The 18,021-nt window shown below is 48.9% G+C and overlaps 5 protein-coding genes across 5 annotated transcripts; 1 reads left to right on the top strand and 4 right to left on the bottom strand.

Annotated features, from left to right (window-relative positions):
* Window positions 1-288: 288 nt before the first annotated feature.
* PGRI_069250 (nascent polypeptide-associated complex subunit alpha) lies at window positions 289-1,104 on the bottom strand (the record flags this gene model as incomplete). Its single annotated transcript, XM_040794639.1, has 3 exons — window positions 289-610; window positions 672-730; window positions 877-1,104. 3 exons carry the CDS (start codon window positions 1,102-1,104, stop codon window positions 289-291), a joined length of 609 nt encoding a protein of 202 aa, XP_040648970.1.
* Window positions 1,105-1,812: 708 nt separating this feature from the next.
* On the bottom strand, window positions 1,813-2,472 carry PGRI_069240 (60S ribosomal protein eL14; the record flags this gene model as incomplete). Its single annotated transcript, XM_040794638.1, has 3 exons — window positions 1,813-1,869; window positions 1,980-2,243; window positions 2,347-2,472. The coding sequence occupies 3 exons, from the start codon at window positions 2,470-2,472 to the stop codon at window positions 1,813-1,815; spliced, it is 447 nt and encodes a 148-aa protein (XP_040648969.1).
* Window positions 2,473-3,674: 1,202 nt separating this feature from the next.
* PGRI_069230 (protein transporter YIF1) lies at window positions 3,675-4,864 on the bottom strand (the record flags this gene model as incomplete). The annotated part of the gene is made up of 3 exons (XM_040794637.1): window positions 3,675-3,881; window positions 3,945-4,505; window positions 4,565-4,864. 3 exons carry the CDS (start codon window positions 4,862-4,864, stop codon window positions 3,675-3,677), a joined length of 1,068 nt encoding a protein of 355 aa, XP_040648968.1.
* Window positions 4,865-5,134: 270 nt separating this feature from the next.
* Window positions 5,135-7,188, top strand: PGRI_069220 (signal recognition particle receptor subunit alpha; the record flags this gene model as incomplete). The annotated part of the gene is made up of 3 exons (XM_040794636.1): window positions 5,135-5,359; window positions 5,419-5,701; window positions 5,753-7,188. 3 exons carry the CDS (start codon window positions 5,135-5,137, stop codon window positions 7,186-7,188), a joined length of 1,944 nt encoding a protein of 647 aa, XP_040648967.1.
* Window positions 7,189-9,098: 1,910 nt separating this feature from the next.
* PGRI_069210 (Acyl transferase/acyl hydrolase/lysophospholipase) lies at window positions 9,099-17,562 on the bottom strand (the record flags this gene model as incomplete). The annotated part of the gene is made up of 13 exons (XM_040794635.1): window positions 9,099-10,268; window positions 10,333-13,872; window positions 13,931-14,915; window positions 14,975-15,125; window positions 15,184-15,940; window positions 15,994-16,079; window positions 16,135-16,205; window positions 16,252-16,342; window positions 16,398-16,740; window positions 16,796-17,067; window positions 17,123-17,186; window positions 17,240-17,320; window positions 17,374-17,562. The coding sequence occupies 13 exons, from the start codon at window positions 17,560-17,562 to the stop codon at window positions 9,099-9,101; spliced, it is 7,800 nt and encodes a 2,599-aa protein (XP_040648966.1).
* Window positions 17,563-18,021: the final 459 nt, after the last annotated feature.

Raw genomic sequence — 18,021 nt, 5'->3', positions numbered from 1 at the left:
CGGAAGGTTTGGATTGTTCTGGTCACGTGATTCCAATTCCGAAATCCACCGTGTATTGTCCAGGCAAAAGACAAATTATAGCGTGCTTGTGTTGATTATTGTATATAACTTATAGATAGGTTTTATTTTCTGAATATTACAAAGTATATAGAATGATTGGTTGACTCAATCATGGGTTCAATTGTTTTTTGGGCTAATTGTGTACACTATGGGCGACAGCATACCAAGACATCTTCCATCCGGCATTATAACCCAAGTCCCTCACAGAACCTTAAATACGGTCGCTCGTTATATGCTGAGAGCCATGATGGAGTTAACGATATCGTTGTCGTTCTCCCGGAGAGCCTTGACGGCCTTCTTGCGGGAGACGTTTGCTTGTGCCATAACGAGCTCGATATCCTTGGACTCAAGGTTGGACTCATCAACCTCCTCACCATCATCCTCCTCATCCTCCTTCTTATCGTCGGTCTCGGGGGCCTTGGCCTTGCCGAGAACCTCCTCGTGGTCGTGACCGGCGTGGTCGCCAGCGGCCTCGGAGGCAGCGAGCTGCTGAGCGGCGGAAGCCTGGGCCTGGGAGTTCAGGTCCTCAATCTTGGCCTCACCGAAGATGCTAAAAGTTTTTCAGTAAAGGTCATTCACACATGGATTGACTTCAATTGGGTTCCACATACATCCAGCAGTTGCTGTTGGGGGAACGGTAAACCTCGGGCTGGTTAACAACGAAGAGGATCTAAAATTCCAATAATTAGCATCTTCGCATTGAGTATAACCAACATATCGGAACCGATTGGTATCCAGTGTTGCGGTTGACAATCGATGTCAAACTGTAGTTGGTGGGGTAGAAATTCTCATGACGGTCGCATCGGGATCACGTACGTTCTTGGGGCGGCGGAGAGTGACACGGGTGATGCCAGGGACGAGCTTCAGGCCGAGCTTGCCAATGGCCTTGCGGGCCTTCTTCTCACCACGGGAGTGGACGGCGACGGAGGCACCGGCGGGGATGTTGGGCTCATCGCCAGCCTCGGAGCCAGACTCATCAGAGCTCTCCTCGACGGTCTTGGTGACCTCGTCATCATGGATTTCTTCAACGCGGGTATCAGCCATTTTTGCGGTGTAAAGGGGCCTAAGAAGAAACCGAAAAAATAGTTGATTAGTTGGGTTGTTTCGTTCGCAATGTTGTTAAGGCTGGTTAAATGGTGTATGAGCGGGCATGGTGGGAGGTGATTGAAGATTGGGCCCCCCACGAATCGCACAACACTCGGGAAAGGGCGGAATTTGATGTTGAAAAGGCTAGAATTCAGTCGAGTGAATAGTCATACATACCTGAAAGGTAAATATCAAGCTGTTGGGAATGAGGATGGATTTTGTTGAAGTTGAAGGTGCGTAGCTGTGCGCCAGACCGAACCCGAAAATCATTAGCGAGACCCCAGACTGCCCGCCCAGCACACATTGCCCTATATGGAACTACATCACCAATTCTTAACTAGATTGGCTAATAATTTATAGATCTCATCTAGATCAAGATATAAATATATAAATACAGTTTCCAGGTCATTACAAATGTATTTACGCAGCTCGTTCTATTTTTTTTTGTTGTAGAGCCAGTTATTTCCCGTAAATTGGGGGATATAAAATGAGTCCAGAGCCAGAGGAAAACCAAATAACAAAAGGCCCCTTTGCCGGGATATCAAGGATTTTGAATCATTTTTGCTGTTCATTGATAATGCGTACAGCGATTTTGCCAGATTACCAGCAATGGAAACCCTTCCAGGACACCTCCTTCAAACCCATGCACCGAAACCTCGTAATCATCTATGACTTGTTGGCAGCGCGAGCCTTGGCGTGGGACTTCTGGACCTCGTAGCGAGCCTGGAGTTGTAAATGTTAGTTAAACTGTTCAATTCCCCAGATTATCCGATCGGGTGGACCCAGGCGCATTGATGTGCCGGAATAATCCCCAGTTCAATATTTCGACGTACCTGCTTGCGGAGGCGCAGAACCTTGAAGCGCTCGAAGTCGGACAGGTTCTTGCGGCGCTCGGAGCGGTCGGTGCGCTGAGCGAAGGAGCTCTTGGCCCACTTGCCATCAATCTCGTTCTTAGCCCAAAGCTTCTTGACGGGACCGGTACCGGCAGCACGGGGGAGCTGGGGAATGGTGAAGTGGGTGAGAGTGGCGTGGGCGAGAGGAAGAACGTGACGGGGGACGATCTTCTTCTCCTCGGTGGAGGGACCGTCGACCAGGACCTGAGAAAAATCGCAAGTCAATACACAATTTCCTTCAAAATATCTCCGAAAATCCGATCCTCCAAATTCGTATTTTCCGGATTCAAAGGGCAATTCCACATACACGGCGGTGGTCCACGATCTCAACGATGGCAGCGAGCTTGCCTTCGAAGGGGCCGCTGCGGATCAGCACTAGGCGGCCAACCTCAACCAGCTTCCACGAAGCGACCTTGACATCGATATCGGCCATGGCGAAATTCTGCGAGATGAAAAATTCAGCGTCGCGGCTCTGTAATATTTGTAGATTGCACACTCACGGTCGACAGGGGGTATGAGTCGAGAAGGGGTTGTCGAAAGAGTTCAATTGTCCAAGAGTTGTCTCGAAATTCGGATGTGCCCACACTCGCAACATTCTCGCTTAACCGGCCACTTGCAGGTCTAGGGCTCTGCTTATCTCAGCATTCGCATTATCATTTCTCCGAGTCCGTGCATTTATCTCGGTTTTTTTTGGCGTACAACTTTTGTTATTCCCTTCAAGCTTCTCAGCTTTACAAGCTTAAGACTTTAATGATGAGTCTGCATTTGCTCCAGTTTCGACAATTGCTCATATGTAGCATTTACTAAGGTATGCTCATATATCCCCTTTTTTTCCCTCATATTCCCCTCATTCCTCATATGATGCGGTAATTTGCGATTGACCCAGTGTCTGTGAGGCCCTCGCCGGGGTTCTCTATACAGCGCTGTCGGATGATATTCAATTTCTTACATATTCTGATATGGATTATAACTCTCATGTTATATACTGTCAATGCTTTTGAGAGACATTGCGCTGACCGTTCCAAGATTATAGGACAACTTGATACTCAAGCACCGGACTTCTCGGCAATATCGCTCTCGGTCTTTCACAGAGTATGTTCACACATCCACACAATCTTCTGCAATACCCCCAGGTCCGATGATTAGAAACTTTTATCACGCCTAGATAGTAATTGAGCTTCTCGCTATGAAATTACCTAACTACCAAGATCTCTGAGAACCTTATCACCTTGCACATGATTGCTTGTTATGTTGGTTATGACTTGTCGCTAACCTTCGAAAAGAATATAGGATTTCCTGTGTCAGTCTGGCAGCTCGCTTTCTTATATAGTCATTGAAATGCAATTTATCTTAAACATACAACTTTATCCTTGAGTAGCTTAGACTTGGTAGCTTTATATCTCCCAGAACTCACCCTGACCCACATACGTTGTACATCTGTCCTACAAACACTCGGTGTAAATGCAAATACGTTTTTGATTACAATAAGTCGTGCTATATCGTTACCTCGGCCGTGCAATGCTCAAAGACCCAGAGCAAGCCACTTGTCCTTCATGCTATGCCTTCCTACCAACCTAGTCTATCTCTCCCAAATAGCACAGAGCAAATCCTGCCTTGCCCCTTTTGCATACCTGATTATGACGACGCAGATCCGGTGGATGCGGCAGAGGATGGTCCCTCGCGGCTGAGAACCCACATGAAAATGAACTGAACCGCGTAGGAGTATACGAACAAGAACTGACCGCGTCGGTTGCGCTGGGATCGAGCCACAGCCTGCATTGAACCGGCATGCATGGCGGAATCGGTCGAATCAGGAAGCAACACATATTTCAACGAGCGAAGCTAGAGGTTAGAAATTAGCAACTGCGAAACGCATTAAAAAGCTGAATAGAAGCCGTCACTCACCAGGAAGAACGCATTGGCCAAAAATGTGTACGCAAACACCGTCCAGCCAACCCAGCCCCTAGTCCCTTGTCCGGGGTTGAAGATCTCAGAGGCCACCATAGTGACAATGATTCCAACGAACTTGTAGCCCGAGTACGCCACTAAATCTAGCAGTTGCGAGTCATTGTTGATGTTCAAAATGTACGTCGCCAGCTTCAAGCATAGGATCTCGAAGGCGATCACTGCAATGGCGGTGGTGGTGATCGAGCCGAGAAGCTCTGGGTGGAAATCGCCCCGGAATCCAGCCAATAACACCGACAGCAGAATATATGTGACCAGGGCCATGACGGGAATATACATGTCCGGCGAGTTCAGGTCATCGCGGGGAGGCAGGAACATGGACGAATATTGTTGCTGCAAGATTTGACCACTTGCTCCAGGGGTCGGGGCCATTCGAGCTTGCTGTCGAGACCATGGTTTGTGTCGCCAGGGGAAGAGGACAAGGACCAGCTTCTTCAGAACGTAGGAGTTGGAGACGTTAAAGTAGTGCTTGAGAGCGGGTATAGAGACGTATCGATTGAACTGAAGATCAGTTTTAGGTTAGCTATTAGTGAAAATATAGATCCGTCAATAGTGCATACGTTGCTTTCCATATATTCCTGCCCAGCCGCCATTGCACTTTTGCCGACCTGGAACCCCATCTGCGCTGTGGGTTCGTTCATGAACCCACCGAATCCAGGAGCTCCAGGGGCATAGCTTCCACTACCACCCTGAACGGGCGACGGTTGGTATGGGTTACCACCATATCCAGCGCTTGGTGGTTGCTGGGGAGCTGGCGGTGGAGGTGAGCGCATCATAGGGACGGTCGAGACATGTTGCGGGACGGGGTGGTGAAGGGGCGGCGATTGCGCGGGCGGCGGAGCGAAAGAGCCCCGATACATGATGCACCTAAATAGAGAAAGGAAGATAGAAGGATATGGAACGTGAAATTTCGGGGGCGAACGTCGTCGGGATCGCCTGACGGTGGTTTAGGGAAGAAGCGAGGTTGATAGCGGAGGAAAGTGTTTATACGTGGCTGAAGATCCAATCCGCTTCCGAGCTCCCCAACTTCGCCCCGTACCGCCACCAACAAGTCACACCGGCCTTTTTCCTCCTCCCACACTAATTATCTGCTTCTTACATTCGACGATCAATTGCTGGAGATACTCAGAATGTTAGAGGCTTTTGAAATTTTGACGACTTCGGGCGTGGTGCTCTGGTCTAAGGCATACGCTCCAGTGGGCGCACATGTCATCAACAGCCTGATCAACGATGTCTTTATCGAGGAGAAGGTCGTGCCGCAGAATACGACAGCTGGTGGAGTCTCACCGGCATACAAGAAGGAGAAATACACACTGAAATGGAAGAGGGTCAAGGAATTCGATTTGATCTTCGTGGTATGTCTGTCGCATGTGCATGCGCCTCACTGTTTCGACTAACTCTTGAGTCTATGCAGGCCGTCTACCAATCGCTACTCCACCTTGGATGGATTGACAAACTTCTTGAGAACATTTCAACAATCTTCATCGATCTCTACAAGGACCAGGTGAAAGGAGACCGCGCGAGAATCCAGACCTACCGGTTCGATCAATACTTTGAACAGCAAGTTCGGGAGCTTGAAGACAATACCGGTGGCTTTGTAGAGGAACATGTGTCAGAGACGGGCGAAAAGAAAGACCCGCTTGTTTCGTCGGACAATGGCGGCCCACCACCGCCACCAGTGCCTGGCCTGGTGAAAGGTATGGAATGACCACACCCCCGGTTCCAAGCGCATATTGACCATCCCAAAGCGCAGCCTAGAGCTGCGCTAGCCGGGGCAACCTCTGATGAGAGTACGCCACCAGCTACACCAGAAATTTCTAGATCTTCGACCCCCCAGGGTCATCTTCTTACAGCGAAAGCCGGACCTGGAGGTCGTGGTTCCCGTCGTGCTCGCAAGGCTGCCAATTCGAGCGCTAACGCATCGTCCGGTGATGAAGCTCGGAAGGGAAAGCCTGCCAAGACACCCGTGAAGAAAATGCGCAGGTGGGATGCCAGTGGGATGGCAGATGAGGATGACGGAGAGATCCTCGACTATTCTGCCCCTGCAGAGGAAGGGGAATCTGCTGCTCCAGCGGTGGAGGCTGTCTCGGAGGAGGATTGGGGTCGCCGAACTGGCAAGGGCCAATTCGTGCTGAAGGAGTTGGGCGAGGAAGTTCAATCCATCTTGGACCAAGCTGACGCGGAAAAGTCCAAGGGCACTGCTTCGTCCGGTGTCGTTGGCTCCGGATTCAACGCAATTGGTGGCTTCTTCCGTAACATTGTTGGCGGAAAGGTTCTGACAGAATCTGATCTCGAGAAGCCCCTCAAGGCGATGGAAGAACACCTTCTAAAGAAGAACGTCGCCCGTGAAGCTGCTGTCCGACTCTGCGAGGGAGTTAAGCGTGAGATGATTGGCAAAAAGACTGGCAACTTCCAGAGTACTGATGCCGCCCTGCATGTGGCAATGGAATCCTCGCTGCGGAAGATCCTAACACCGACTTCTTCTTTGGATTTGCTACGCGAGATCAACGCCGTTGTCGCTCCCACCACTAAGCAGCAAGCGCCTCGCCCATACGTCATGTCTATCGTTGGTGTCAACGGTGTTGGAAAGTCGACCAACCTGAGCAAGATCTGCTACTTCTTACTCCAAAATAAGTACCGTGTTCTTATTGCAGCATGCGATACTTTCCGTTCCGGTGCCGTGGAGCAGCTCCGCGTGCACGCTGACCGTTTGAAGGAACTGAGCGTCCGCGAGAATGCAGGCGACGTGGAGATCTACCAGAAGGGCTACGGCAAGGACGCTGCCAACGTTGCCAAGGATGCAGTTGAATATGCAGCGGCCAATAAGTTTGATGTTGTCCTGATCGACACTGCCGGCCGTCGGCATAACGACCAGCGACTGATGTCCTCGCTTGAGAAGTTCGCCAAGTTTGCTAACCCAGACAAGATTTTCATGGTTGGTGAGGCTCTAGTCGGCACGGACAGTGTCATGCAGGCCCGCAACTTCAACCAGGCATTTGGCACCGGTAGGAACCTAGACGGTTTCATTATCAGTAAATGTGACACTGTCGGTGATATGGTGGGAACACTGGTCAGCATGGTCCATGCCACGGGAATTCCCATTGTATTCCTGGGTGTTGGACAACATTATGGTGACCTGCGGGGCCTTAGTGTTCCCTGGGCTGTTAGTCTGCTGATGAAGTAGTGACGACTTGATATCATAGTTTGATACCTTTTTAGCTGTGTACATTTCATATGAATCCTTTTCTTGCTACTTTGTTTTGCAGTCACGTTGTTATATTAGTTTTACATGATAGATTCCTTGTAAACTATGCGATCCCATTTATCAAGCCATGAATACCATTGCCGGCACCAATTCAATACAGCTGAATCATCCATGGTATTTTGAGGCCATCTATAGGTAGATATATGCTTTACTTGATAGTTATGCAGTTCGAGCCGGGGAGTTCCGCCTGAAGCCTCCACCATTACCACTGACATAAATAGCAGTCGGACACCCAGTCTCCTAGGCTGTCTGTGAATATGTCATGGGTAACTAAGACATTGGGCGTCACCGCTACCCTATAACTAGATATTTCACGGGTATATTGTGTGTACATTCGGGCCTTCTGAGAACTCCAAGGCGAGTGCAGAAGCAACTACGAGAACTAGGACAACTAATCCGAAGGTTCACTCAGGCTGTCAAACGTGCAAGTAATCTTATACACTATAGCAAGATCCGCAAGCAATACATCACTCTCCAGAGTCTGTCGTAAAAAGTGCGATGAAACCCATGTCTGGGATTCACCAATACGGGTTTTGCAGAGACTCGTTCACCAGGTCGTCGAGAGAAGGAACTTACTGTTCGGCTTCCAGCTATGGGTTTGAGTTCTACTCCGTATGCATTGGCAAATTATGCAAGAGGTTGACTCTCCCAAATCGAAGGCACTGTTTCTTGATAAAGCTACTATGGAAAAAAGCCCATCCTTCACCCTAGCGCAGTGCACCAAGGTCCTTGCTTCTTGTCTACAGCCATTATTCTAGATGATATTAATCCTACGCCTGCACTCCACATATCAGAACATAATTATAATAAAGCACGGTTCAAATTCCGTTCTTGCTGGTCAGCAACCCCAAAAACTAGTCCAATCGCCACTCAACCACACCACCCACCTACCTCACTTGTTACCAGTGAACCACAAGCAAAAAGAAAGCGAAACAAAAAGTATTGACCGACGCAGGGATCGAACCTGCAATCTCTTGATTCGTAGTCAAGCGCCTTGCCATTGGGCCAGCCGGCCTTGTTGAAAAGATGATCCAGTTTTGATATATGGGTCGGACGGAGTTTTTAGGGCAAGGCCCCACTTCAAGAAATTTATGTCGCGTTTAGAGGCTTGTTCCCTCCAGCAACCATGCGTATATCAGATCAGTTTGAACAGTTCCAGCGAAATTAAAGTTACACAAAAGTGATACGCCAAAAATATAGCAAGAAAATATGTATCAAAATGGTTAAAGCGCAAAAAGAAATCTCTCCCTCGGGGAATCGAACCCCGGTCTCCCGCGCTTATCGGTTTTAATGACAAGCGGAAATCATCACCACTAGACCAAGGAAGATGTGATGGCTGAGTTACTGCTCGGCCACTTGGCTGGTTGATGGAAATACTTCCATATTATGACTCTATAATCAAACAGTTTTAGAATGGGAGGTAAGCGTCAATAATAATTTATCGATATTGCTGAGATATTCTTGACCGGGAAAGAAGGACATATTGAGAGAAAAATGATTTATATTTGTATTCTTCTGCACTTGAACAGGCCGACTTGAGGAGTTGCCAAATTCGCCAGTTTGCTTCCCGTTAGATCACCTAGACGTTCTAAGCAGCAGGCTATGTTGTGGTTGTGCATCATGATGGCCAATTTATATGATAAAACAAGAATAACCGTATCTCGAGTCCTAATGGTTTGTGATGTTGGTAGGATATTAACGGTATAAATGTGACTAGATATACGGAGTATAGGATACTGTTTGTCGGGAAATATATATCTCTCTTTCATCTTTTCTAAGAACAAATCTAACAAAACTGGGATGCACTTCTATATTGTTTACTCACCTCTTCAATTGCATTCCACTGTGCTCTTTGCAACCACCAAATCGGCAATACTCGCAATAGACACGCCGCCCATGATATCAAACACGGCTACGGTGGCGCCAAATGTTTTACCAACCCAGTTCCGCAGCTCCACCGCCATCAGGGAATCAACCCCATAGGTGGATAGGGGCTTGCTCGGCTCAACATCCTCAGACGAGATCGACATGGCACCTGCCAACTTGTCTGCCAACGCGCGGTGAACAATCTGAATACGTTCAGTCGAATCAGATGATTGCCGGAACAGAGTAGCAGGGTTGATATCTCTCTGCTTGACAGAATCCTGGTTAGGAGAGACACCCAAGCCCGCAATGTAAGAAAATGCTGCCAGCAACGGCCGGTCGAGCAGAACAGGTGGAACGCGACCTTGTGCCAGATGATCAGCCGGAGTCCGAAGACCAAAGAGTATCTGACTTTCAGACGGTGATCGTTGTGGGGCATCCGGGTGGCAACATATATCCAGCAATGCAAGGAGCTCGGCCCCATCGATTGGCCGCATATCGTCTGCAGCTAGCCGTTGGCGTTGATAGGCGCCCGTTTCTGCAATAATGCCAATATTGCGCATCCAGCCAATATCAATCGAAATCGCTGATTGACCTCGGGACACTCGATGCCGCGCCAATGCATCTTGGAACGTGCAACCTCCAGCATAGTTCGCACTGGCCATTTGACCAACCACACCGGCAAGAGATGAAAGGAGGATGAAGAAATCAAGTTTTTCAGGTAATAAGCGATGCAGGTTCCATGACGTCTGTACTTTCGATCGCATGGTCAAGTCCCATTTGGCGAATGTCATGTTTTCCTGGAAGATGCTGTCTTGCAAAACCATGGCTGCGTTGATGCAACCCTTGATGGGTGGCATAGTTCGCGCACATTTACCTAGGACGTGTGATAGACTTGTCTCAGAGGAAACATCACATTCAGGAGCAACAATAGTTACTCCTTGAGCAGTCAACTGGGCAACTACCTGAGCTGCAGCTTTGGAAACTGCCCCTGATCGCGATGGCACAATCAAATGCTTGGCTCCTCTGTCCACCATCCACTGTAAAATGGCCCGTCCGATGCCACCAAACCCTCCGGCTACCAGATACGATGCGGAGTTGTCAAATTCCCACGTTGGGTGCTCTTTGACAAATTGCTAGAGAAGGAAGTCCGTTAGCTGAATACATAACACCCGGAGACTTTCACAAGCGACTACTCACCGGTACAACATCATCGGGGCTTGCGGTGACCACGATCTGGCCCATTGGTTCATTGTCTTGAATTTTCTTGTGGATCTGTTCAAGCTGCGACACATTGAACACTGGCGGTGGTCGTAGAATCTGTATTTCGCCATTTCCGATCAATGCCATGACTGTCCTCAATAGACGAGATAACGGTTTCGGACGGAGTCGCGTGGGATCAACGATCGAAAAAGCGATATTCCTGGTAGAGAACTCGCGTGGAAGGTTGAGCTTGGCCTCCATATCTGCACGACTGATCTCGATGAATCTGCCACCGAGTGCAAGACACTGGGAATATCCTCGCAGCGAATCCTCTCCCACCAAACAATTCAAGACGACATCGACACCTTCTCCCTCAGTAGCACGTACAACATCTGCTCCAAATGTCACATCCTGGCTATCAAAAATGTCCTCGACTGGTATACCCAGAGCCTCCACGAGGAAACTCTTTTCTTCCGATGATGTCGTGCTCGCATAGACATGAGCCTTTTGCTTCTGCGCTATCTGGACTGCAATCTGGCCCACGCTGCTTGCAGCTGAATGAATGAGGATTGTGTCTCGCTCGCCAAGGCGTGCTATGTCGATCAAAGCATGGTAGGCAAGAATGGCCGGGTGGAAAACCGACGTGGCTGCTTCGATGGATAGCTTTTCGGAAATTTTGACAATGTTGGTCTCGTGGGAGCGAGGATACTTGCGCATGCAATCGAGATCTGAAATGCAAACGCGATCGCCTATCTGGAAGGAATTGTTACATTCACTGCCAACTCGAGTGACCACGCCACCACAGTTCCCTCCGAATAGGTCATCTTTTGTTCGATCGATAGCTCTGCGAATGTCCCCTTCCATGAAACTCCAAGTATCTGCGTGGATCTCAACATCGTGAGGACCAAGAGAAGTTTTGTGGACGGGGTCCTGGACAAATATTGTTGATTTTTGAGGTACCTCAGTGTCCATTGAAAGCTTCAAGGCCCCTGTTTTGGCCCAGGGCTCATGTGCCAGCTGCGGTAAAAGAAGGGGCTGTATTGTTTTGTTACCTGCTACATCTTCGATGACCCGGGCGGTCATGAAGATCCCGTCCTTAAAGACATACTCTAGCTCCTGGGATGATGGAGAGCCAAAAGACTTTTCAACAACGTTGACAATAGCGTTTGCACAAGCAATACCATCGGTGTCACCTTCGATATTGAGGCTAATAAGGTGACTAGAGGGTTGTTCGGCACGAATAGAGCGCAGGAAGCCTTGGATCACGCTATATTCGGGGCTGTCAGCCGCGCTGGCGCCTGAAGATGTCACCCACAAGAGCCTGGGCGTGTTGCGAAGCAACTCCCGCAGGGCTTTGAAACTCTCCTCAGACAAATTGGCGAGCAAGGGCCGGCCCACTTCAGCTAGACAGACAACAATATCGTTTTCGGAATTTGCGAGGGATTGTTGGAGGTCCTCCGCAGAGAATGAACAAATTCGGGGTTGGAACTCCCCTTGATGATCTATAGAGTTGTGAATCGATTCGGCCAGATGTAATTGTCTGCTGGACTGATGCTCATCGACCACCAGAACAAGGTTGCTGGCATCTACCCGGGACACAACAGGCTCTTCTACTTCCTCCATGGCTGTGCTGAGAATGATACTCACAACATGGCAGTCCTCGCTATTGTAGTCTCGAATGACCATGTCATTCCCAGAGAAGCCGTTCTCGCTTAGACAACGGTCCCATACGGCTTCAGATACAGCGGGTGAATGAGGCCGCCATTTGTCGCGAGCAACCCACCACCCAGGGACCAAGCCAGCCATGAAGTTGGTGGCAACATCCTCTGGTTTAATTGCCTCAAGCAATATAAGGCGACCACCAGGCTTCAGCAACTTGCGTACATTTTGGATTGTACTCTCGAGGGTTGGTGTCGCGTGAAGGACACTGGCCGCGATAATCAAGTCATAGGAAGCTGGTTGGAAGCCTTGATTCTCAATTCCGTGATCAATATCCAGTGTTTGGAAATTCAATCGACTCTCAGCCTGGAATCGGGGCCAGCGGCCTTTCGCACGTTCCAAAAACATCGGCGAGATATCGGTATAGTTATATTCAGCAAAGCTGGGAGCTCCGATTCGACTCTCACGCTCTTCCAAGGCTGCGAGGACTTGAGCTGTCATACCTCCGGTACCAGCACCAACCTCGAGAACTCGCATTGCTGGGTTTTCATGTGCAATCAACTCCAAAATACCAGCAAGTCGTCCATCGGCACACATGTTTTCAAAAAGTCCAGCATAGAAGGTATCCGCCAGATCGTGCTTGAAGATCACTTCGAGAGGGTCTATCTTTCCGCTGAGTATCTCTGGTAGCTTTTGGGCGCATACAGTGTACAGCTTCCAGGTCGGAAGAACTCTTTCGATCTCGTCCATGCGGGCCTCAATCTCCATTTTACTCATCCGGTAGGCGTCTTCTTGCTCGGACAACGGCAACCTTCCAACGTGGAAGTCAAGCCATTCAAGGTGACGACGTAGATTTTCCGGAACCTGAGCACGATCCAAGGCTCTCACAGTCTGCGCTGCCACTGTGTCCAACAGTGAACATAGCTTGGGATAATTGACCAACATGTCAGTTTCGTCAGCCTTGGTATTCGCAGGGTACAATTGGGAGAGTTGTTTGGAGTTGAGTAGGCTCAACTGCGGCTTCCAGTCGATACTGTATAGCAACTTTTTATCCGTTTCTTCGAAGTTCTTTGATACAGTCGTCATGTTAGCCTGCTGAATGCGACATAAAGTTGTCCCGTTCTCGGCGAAGGCATAGATACTGCCTTGTTCTCCATCAACGGCGACATGATCGCCACGGGCAGTGGTGTGCGATGTCGCAAACCACTGAATCGAGCTATTATGTGGAAGTTGCCACCCAGAGGGTGCGAACCATGCGTCCACAAGGCGAACAGGAACATTGGCGGCTCGTTGTTGTCCGGAAGCCACTCGCAGGACCTGGAACGCTTGATCTAAGACGGCTGGATGCACCATGCTTTCCGTTTCAAATCTTTTCTTTGTCAGGTCGACATGTGCTAAAGCAGAACTTTTGCCATCCCAGCAAACACCCTGTAGCAGTTGAAACATTTCTCCGTATTGAAGGCCATGTTCAGCCGCATCTGTGTACAGGGCCTTGGAATCAAGCGGACGACTGCAAGCTGAAATTGCGGATTTGTGCATGGCCTGAAGGCCTTCATCGACGGTAGTGATAAGAGAAGACTCGCTATATTCGGCCACGATGGTTGCATTGCAGCACTCCGTCCACAAGTTTCGTGAGTAGGAGAAAACTGCTACATCAAACAACGAAGTGCTATCATTTTGCGAGCCCTTTATCGGTCGCAAACGGACTTGAGTCTCAGTGCGCTCTTCCCAAGTCTGTGGTACAACGATAGGGCTCATGAATTCAGCCTGTTTCACGAGATATCCCCGAACTGTTCGGTCACTAGGCACCATTTGTTGAACTGCTTCAATAGCCATGATCAGCATACCCGCGGCCGGGTAGAGCACAGTGTCTGTCATCTGGGTCAAATTAGCACATCTATTTGTCAGGACTTATAGCTTGTTATGAAGGGCCTACCTTGTGGTCTCCGGTCCATGGGGTAGACTCGGTGCTCAAGAAATTTCTCCACCGGGGCTCCAAGGGATTCCAATCGGATACTCGGACCCCTAGTGTATCTCCGGAGACAACGCCTCTCAACCTGAAATCTCGACTGATGCGTGACTCGGTCCAGTAAAGCCGTGACCTATCAAAGGGGTATACAGGACAATCCACAAGGAACTGTGGGCGCGCGTTGGCCGATTGCATATTTACTGCCGGCAAGGAGATTGTGTGACCAAGGCAAAATAGCTGACCAGCAAGTTCGAGAGTGGTCTGGATCGCGCGATGAGACCTATGGAGGACATGCAGATATCGAATCTCATTTTTCCGATTGCCGACCTGTTGGACCGTGTCATTGATAGGCCTCTTGAGCGCTGCATGAGGACCGATTTCAACAAGATCTGTTATACTCCCCATGCCAATTTTAAGCGTCGACGAATGCTGCGTAAGTAGTTGGATGGCGTCGGAAAATTGAACCGGAGAAATAAGATTGTTCACCCAATATTGTGCATCGGTCAAATTGGCCTGGCGGATGGCCTTTCCAGACACTGACGAAACCATTGGGATCCGGGCCCTAACTTTGCTCGTTTGTCGATCTGCACCTTCGATGGTCCCAATCAGCATCAAATACTCATCCGCAATTGCGTTCATTGCGACCGAGTGATACGCGACCCCTGTCTTGAGTTTCTGTGCAAATAGGCCATCCTGATCTGCTTGGACTTTCACCGCGTTGATGTCCTCTTCGGGGCCTGAGAGGGTGCAATTGAAGGGACTGTTAATACAAGCCACGGTCAATCGGCTTGCCACTTCTTCCCCAGCACGCATGAGATATTGCGGCATTTCAGCTTTAGCCACATTTATCGACAGCATACCCCCTGGGGTAATGGCACCGCTGCTAGTAAGCTTTCCTCGGAAAAACGCGACCTTGCACGCTGAAAGCAGAGAAAGAGCCCCAATCGTATATCTGGTAAGATTTTATCCGGTTAGCAATTCATTTCTAAAACCATTCTTGATGATACATACGCGGCAGCAATCTCGCCGGACGAGTGGCCCACAACTGCCTTTGGCACAACACCAAAGCTCTCAAGTAGCTCTACAAGAGCAATCTGAATAGCAGTGCTGATGGGCTGGCTATATTCTGGTTTATCGATGTTCATTCCATGGCGGAGCTCATCTAATGATGTTGTAAGTCACCGTTCGTATTCTGGTCGAACCGGACGCCGCCTACTTACCAAAAAGTGACCATTCACATCCTAGGCTGTGGTAAATCTCATTAATTTGCCTTAGTGTCTGAGCAAATATCGGGTAGACAAGCAGCTCCAATCCCATTCCCACATATTGCGCGCCCTGTCCAGTGAACACAAAAGCGAGCCCAGCGTCGGTCGAACTTCGAACTGGCTTAACCGGCGAAAGGGACTTTCCTCCTTGGCTATCATTTGGATTTGGGAAGACGGCGAAAGCTCTCCATAACATCCGACTTCTCCGTGAAGCAAGGGTGTATGCTAGCTGATCGAGCTTGGACGGGTCTTCGAGACCCAGATCTGTACTGGAGACCTCGTAGCTCTCAAGCATTCTTTCCACCGCTTTCTGATCGGCGGCGGACCAAACAAGTAGCTTAGGCTGTCGTGTGGCGACCTTCGGAATCTTATCATGGCCATTTGTTAGTGACACTGCCCCGTCTCCATTCATATGCGCGGACCCATTTGTGTATGTAGTTCCGTTGAGAGAATTCGTTCCGTTGGTAAGTCTATAATCGCCATGATTCCCATTTTCATAACCAGATTGTGTTCCGGTATTGGGGATGCTTGCAACCCCTGTGATAGTGCCAGGGAAAAGGGCCGTGCAGTGGTTACCAGCTAGGCCACGCTGCTCCATGTAATGACGAGCGTCATCAAGAACGACATGGGTGTTAGAACCACCGAATCCAAAGGAATTGACAGAAATTCGACGTAGGCCTTGACTTGGCCACGGTATACTTTGCACTGGGACCTGAATCGTAGAAAAGTTAGCGGGATTATAAACAAGGGTAAGTGCTTTTGTACCTTGATTTTAAAAAAGTCCACATCAATGGCAGGATTGATCTTTTCAAAAAGAGCATTTGGTGGAATTATTCCCTTTTCCAAAATCACTGTGGTTGTTAGTAGTCATATCAGGACTTGGAGACACGTGAAAATGGCCCTCACAGATAGATTTGACCAAGCTTGCAAGTGCGCTAGCCCCTTCAAGATGTCCGATATTTGCCTTCACGGATCCACTAAAAATTATTAGCGTGCGACTGTTAGATTAATTGTAGAACCTACACATAAAGAGGCTCGTCCGCAGTTCGACTTTTTCGGAAAACCCTGCCAATAGCTCTCATTTCAATTGGATCACCCACGGGCGTTCCCGTTCCTATAGAAACGTCTTAGAATGGTGAAGAGCGGACGTGGTTTTTTTTTATACTTACCATGGGCTTCGACATATCGCGTCTCATCAAATGAGAGTCCGGCCTGCTTGTAGACATGACGAATCAATTCTTCCTGTGATTGAGGGCTCGGCTGCGTGAGCACAGGAGTGTGACCATCTTGATTTGAGCCCGTTGAGCGGATAACGGCCCGAACCATGTCGCCGTCCTCAATTGCCGCAGACACGGGCTTAAGGACAAGAGCCAATGTCCCCTCTCCTCTGGCGTATCCATTGGCACGCTCATCAAAACTATAGCAGAGGCTATCAGGAGAGAGGAAGTTCTGGGTAGCGAGCATTTGGAAAATGGAAGGATCCAGAAGCAGATTACATCCAGTGACAAGAGCCTTTTCATGGTGAGTAAAAGAAAAGAAAAATGTTTGTCTGTGCATCAAAACTTACACAAGAGGCATCACCGCTGCGCAATGACTTACAGGCCATGTCGACTGCCGATAAACTGCCTGAGCAGGCTGTATTGACATGGATGCTGGGTCCACGCAGATCAAAATACCAGCTTACTCGATTGGGAACGACACATGCAACGGAGCTTCCTGTAGCAGCTGTCCGCTCTGTATTCTCTGCGTCCATGGCAACCAGACGGGCATTATCTTCCAGCATTGAAGCGGAGAAAACTGCAGTACGAGAACCCCTCAACTTCTCTACTGGTATTCCAGCTACAATAATTGTCAGCTTCATTATGCTCAAGATGCTTTCAAGTTTGCTACTCACCTTTCTCAAAAGCTCGATATGACTCCTCCAAGGTCCATCGCTGCATTGGATCCATCGCTGCCGCCTCATCATACACTCAGTATAATATTCAGTTTACGTCATTTGAGTTGTACTTACTTCTTGCGCCGTGACCGAGAAGAAGGGCGCATCAAAAGCGCCAAGGTCTTCATTGAGAAAATGTCCACCTTTTGCAGGGAACTACAGCAAAGGTCAGATATCACAACTCGTTGATAAACCGACGCTGAACACACTTTTATCAATGTATTGTTCAAGAATGAAGCTGGATTGCCTCGGGATTCCGGCCAATCTGTTCTAAGATTCCGGCGGTTCTCTAGAACCTCCCAGAACGACTGGTCATCATTCACATCTTGCGGGAGTCTGAAAGAGTATCCAACAATTGCAATGTCATCTTTCACTGTGAAGGAACTTGAGATGCTCATCTTTTCCGTATTTGTCGATTGATAATGCCTGCAGGTTCGTTAGGCTCAAAAAAAAGTACAGGGTACTTCTGAAAAAAAGATGACCCCGGTTTCGCCAGCATTGAGCAAACAAGTACTCCCAAACATGCACAGCCATGGTCATCTCCACTATTCAAGGTGTGTTTCCTTTCTGGGTCTAACACTTTTCACCGAGACTACCCCTCTCTGTACGGACTCTACGGAGTCGTGAATATCTGATAAACTTGGATAGATTCCCCGGGTACGGAGTACGGGGAGGCTTTAACGCACAGACCTCCATTCTTTTTAGCGGGCCGCAACTTTGGCCGGGCCGTGAATAGGTTGAGTCCACTTATTTCATTGATACTTTTATATCTTAATACTTTATCTATATTTATTGCCAATATATATATATATATATATATACACCCATGTTATATGCACTCTGAAATACAAGGATGA

Source organism: Penicillium griseofulvum, assembly GCF_001561935.1.
Source record: "Penicillium griseofulvum strain PG3 chromosome Unknown contig_92, whole genome shotgun sequence".
NCBI lineage: Eukaryota > Fungi > Ascomycota > Eurotiomycetes > Eurotiales > Aspergillaceae > Penicillium > Penicillium griseofulvum.
The sequence above is the reverse complement of the archived record's forward strand: the minus strand, read 5'-3'. Positions and strand labels throughout refer to the sequence as shown.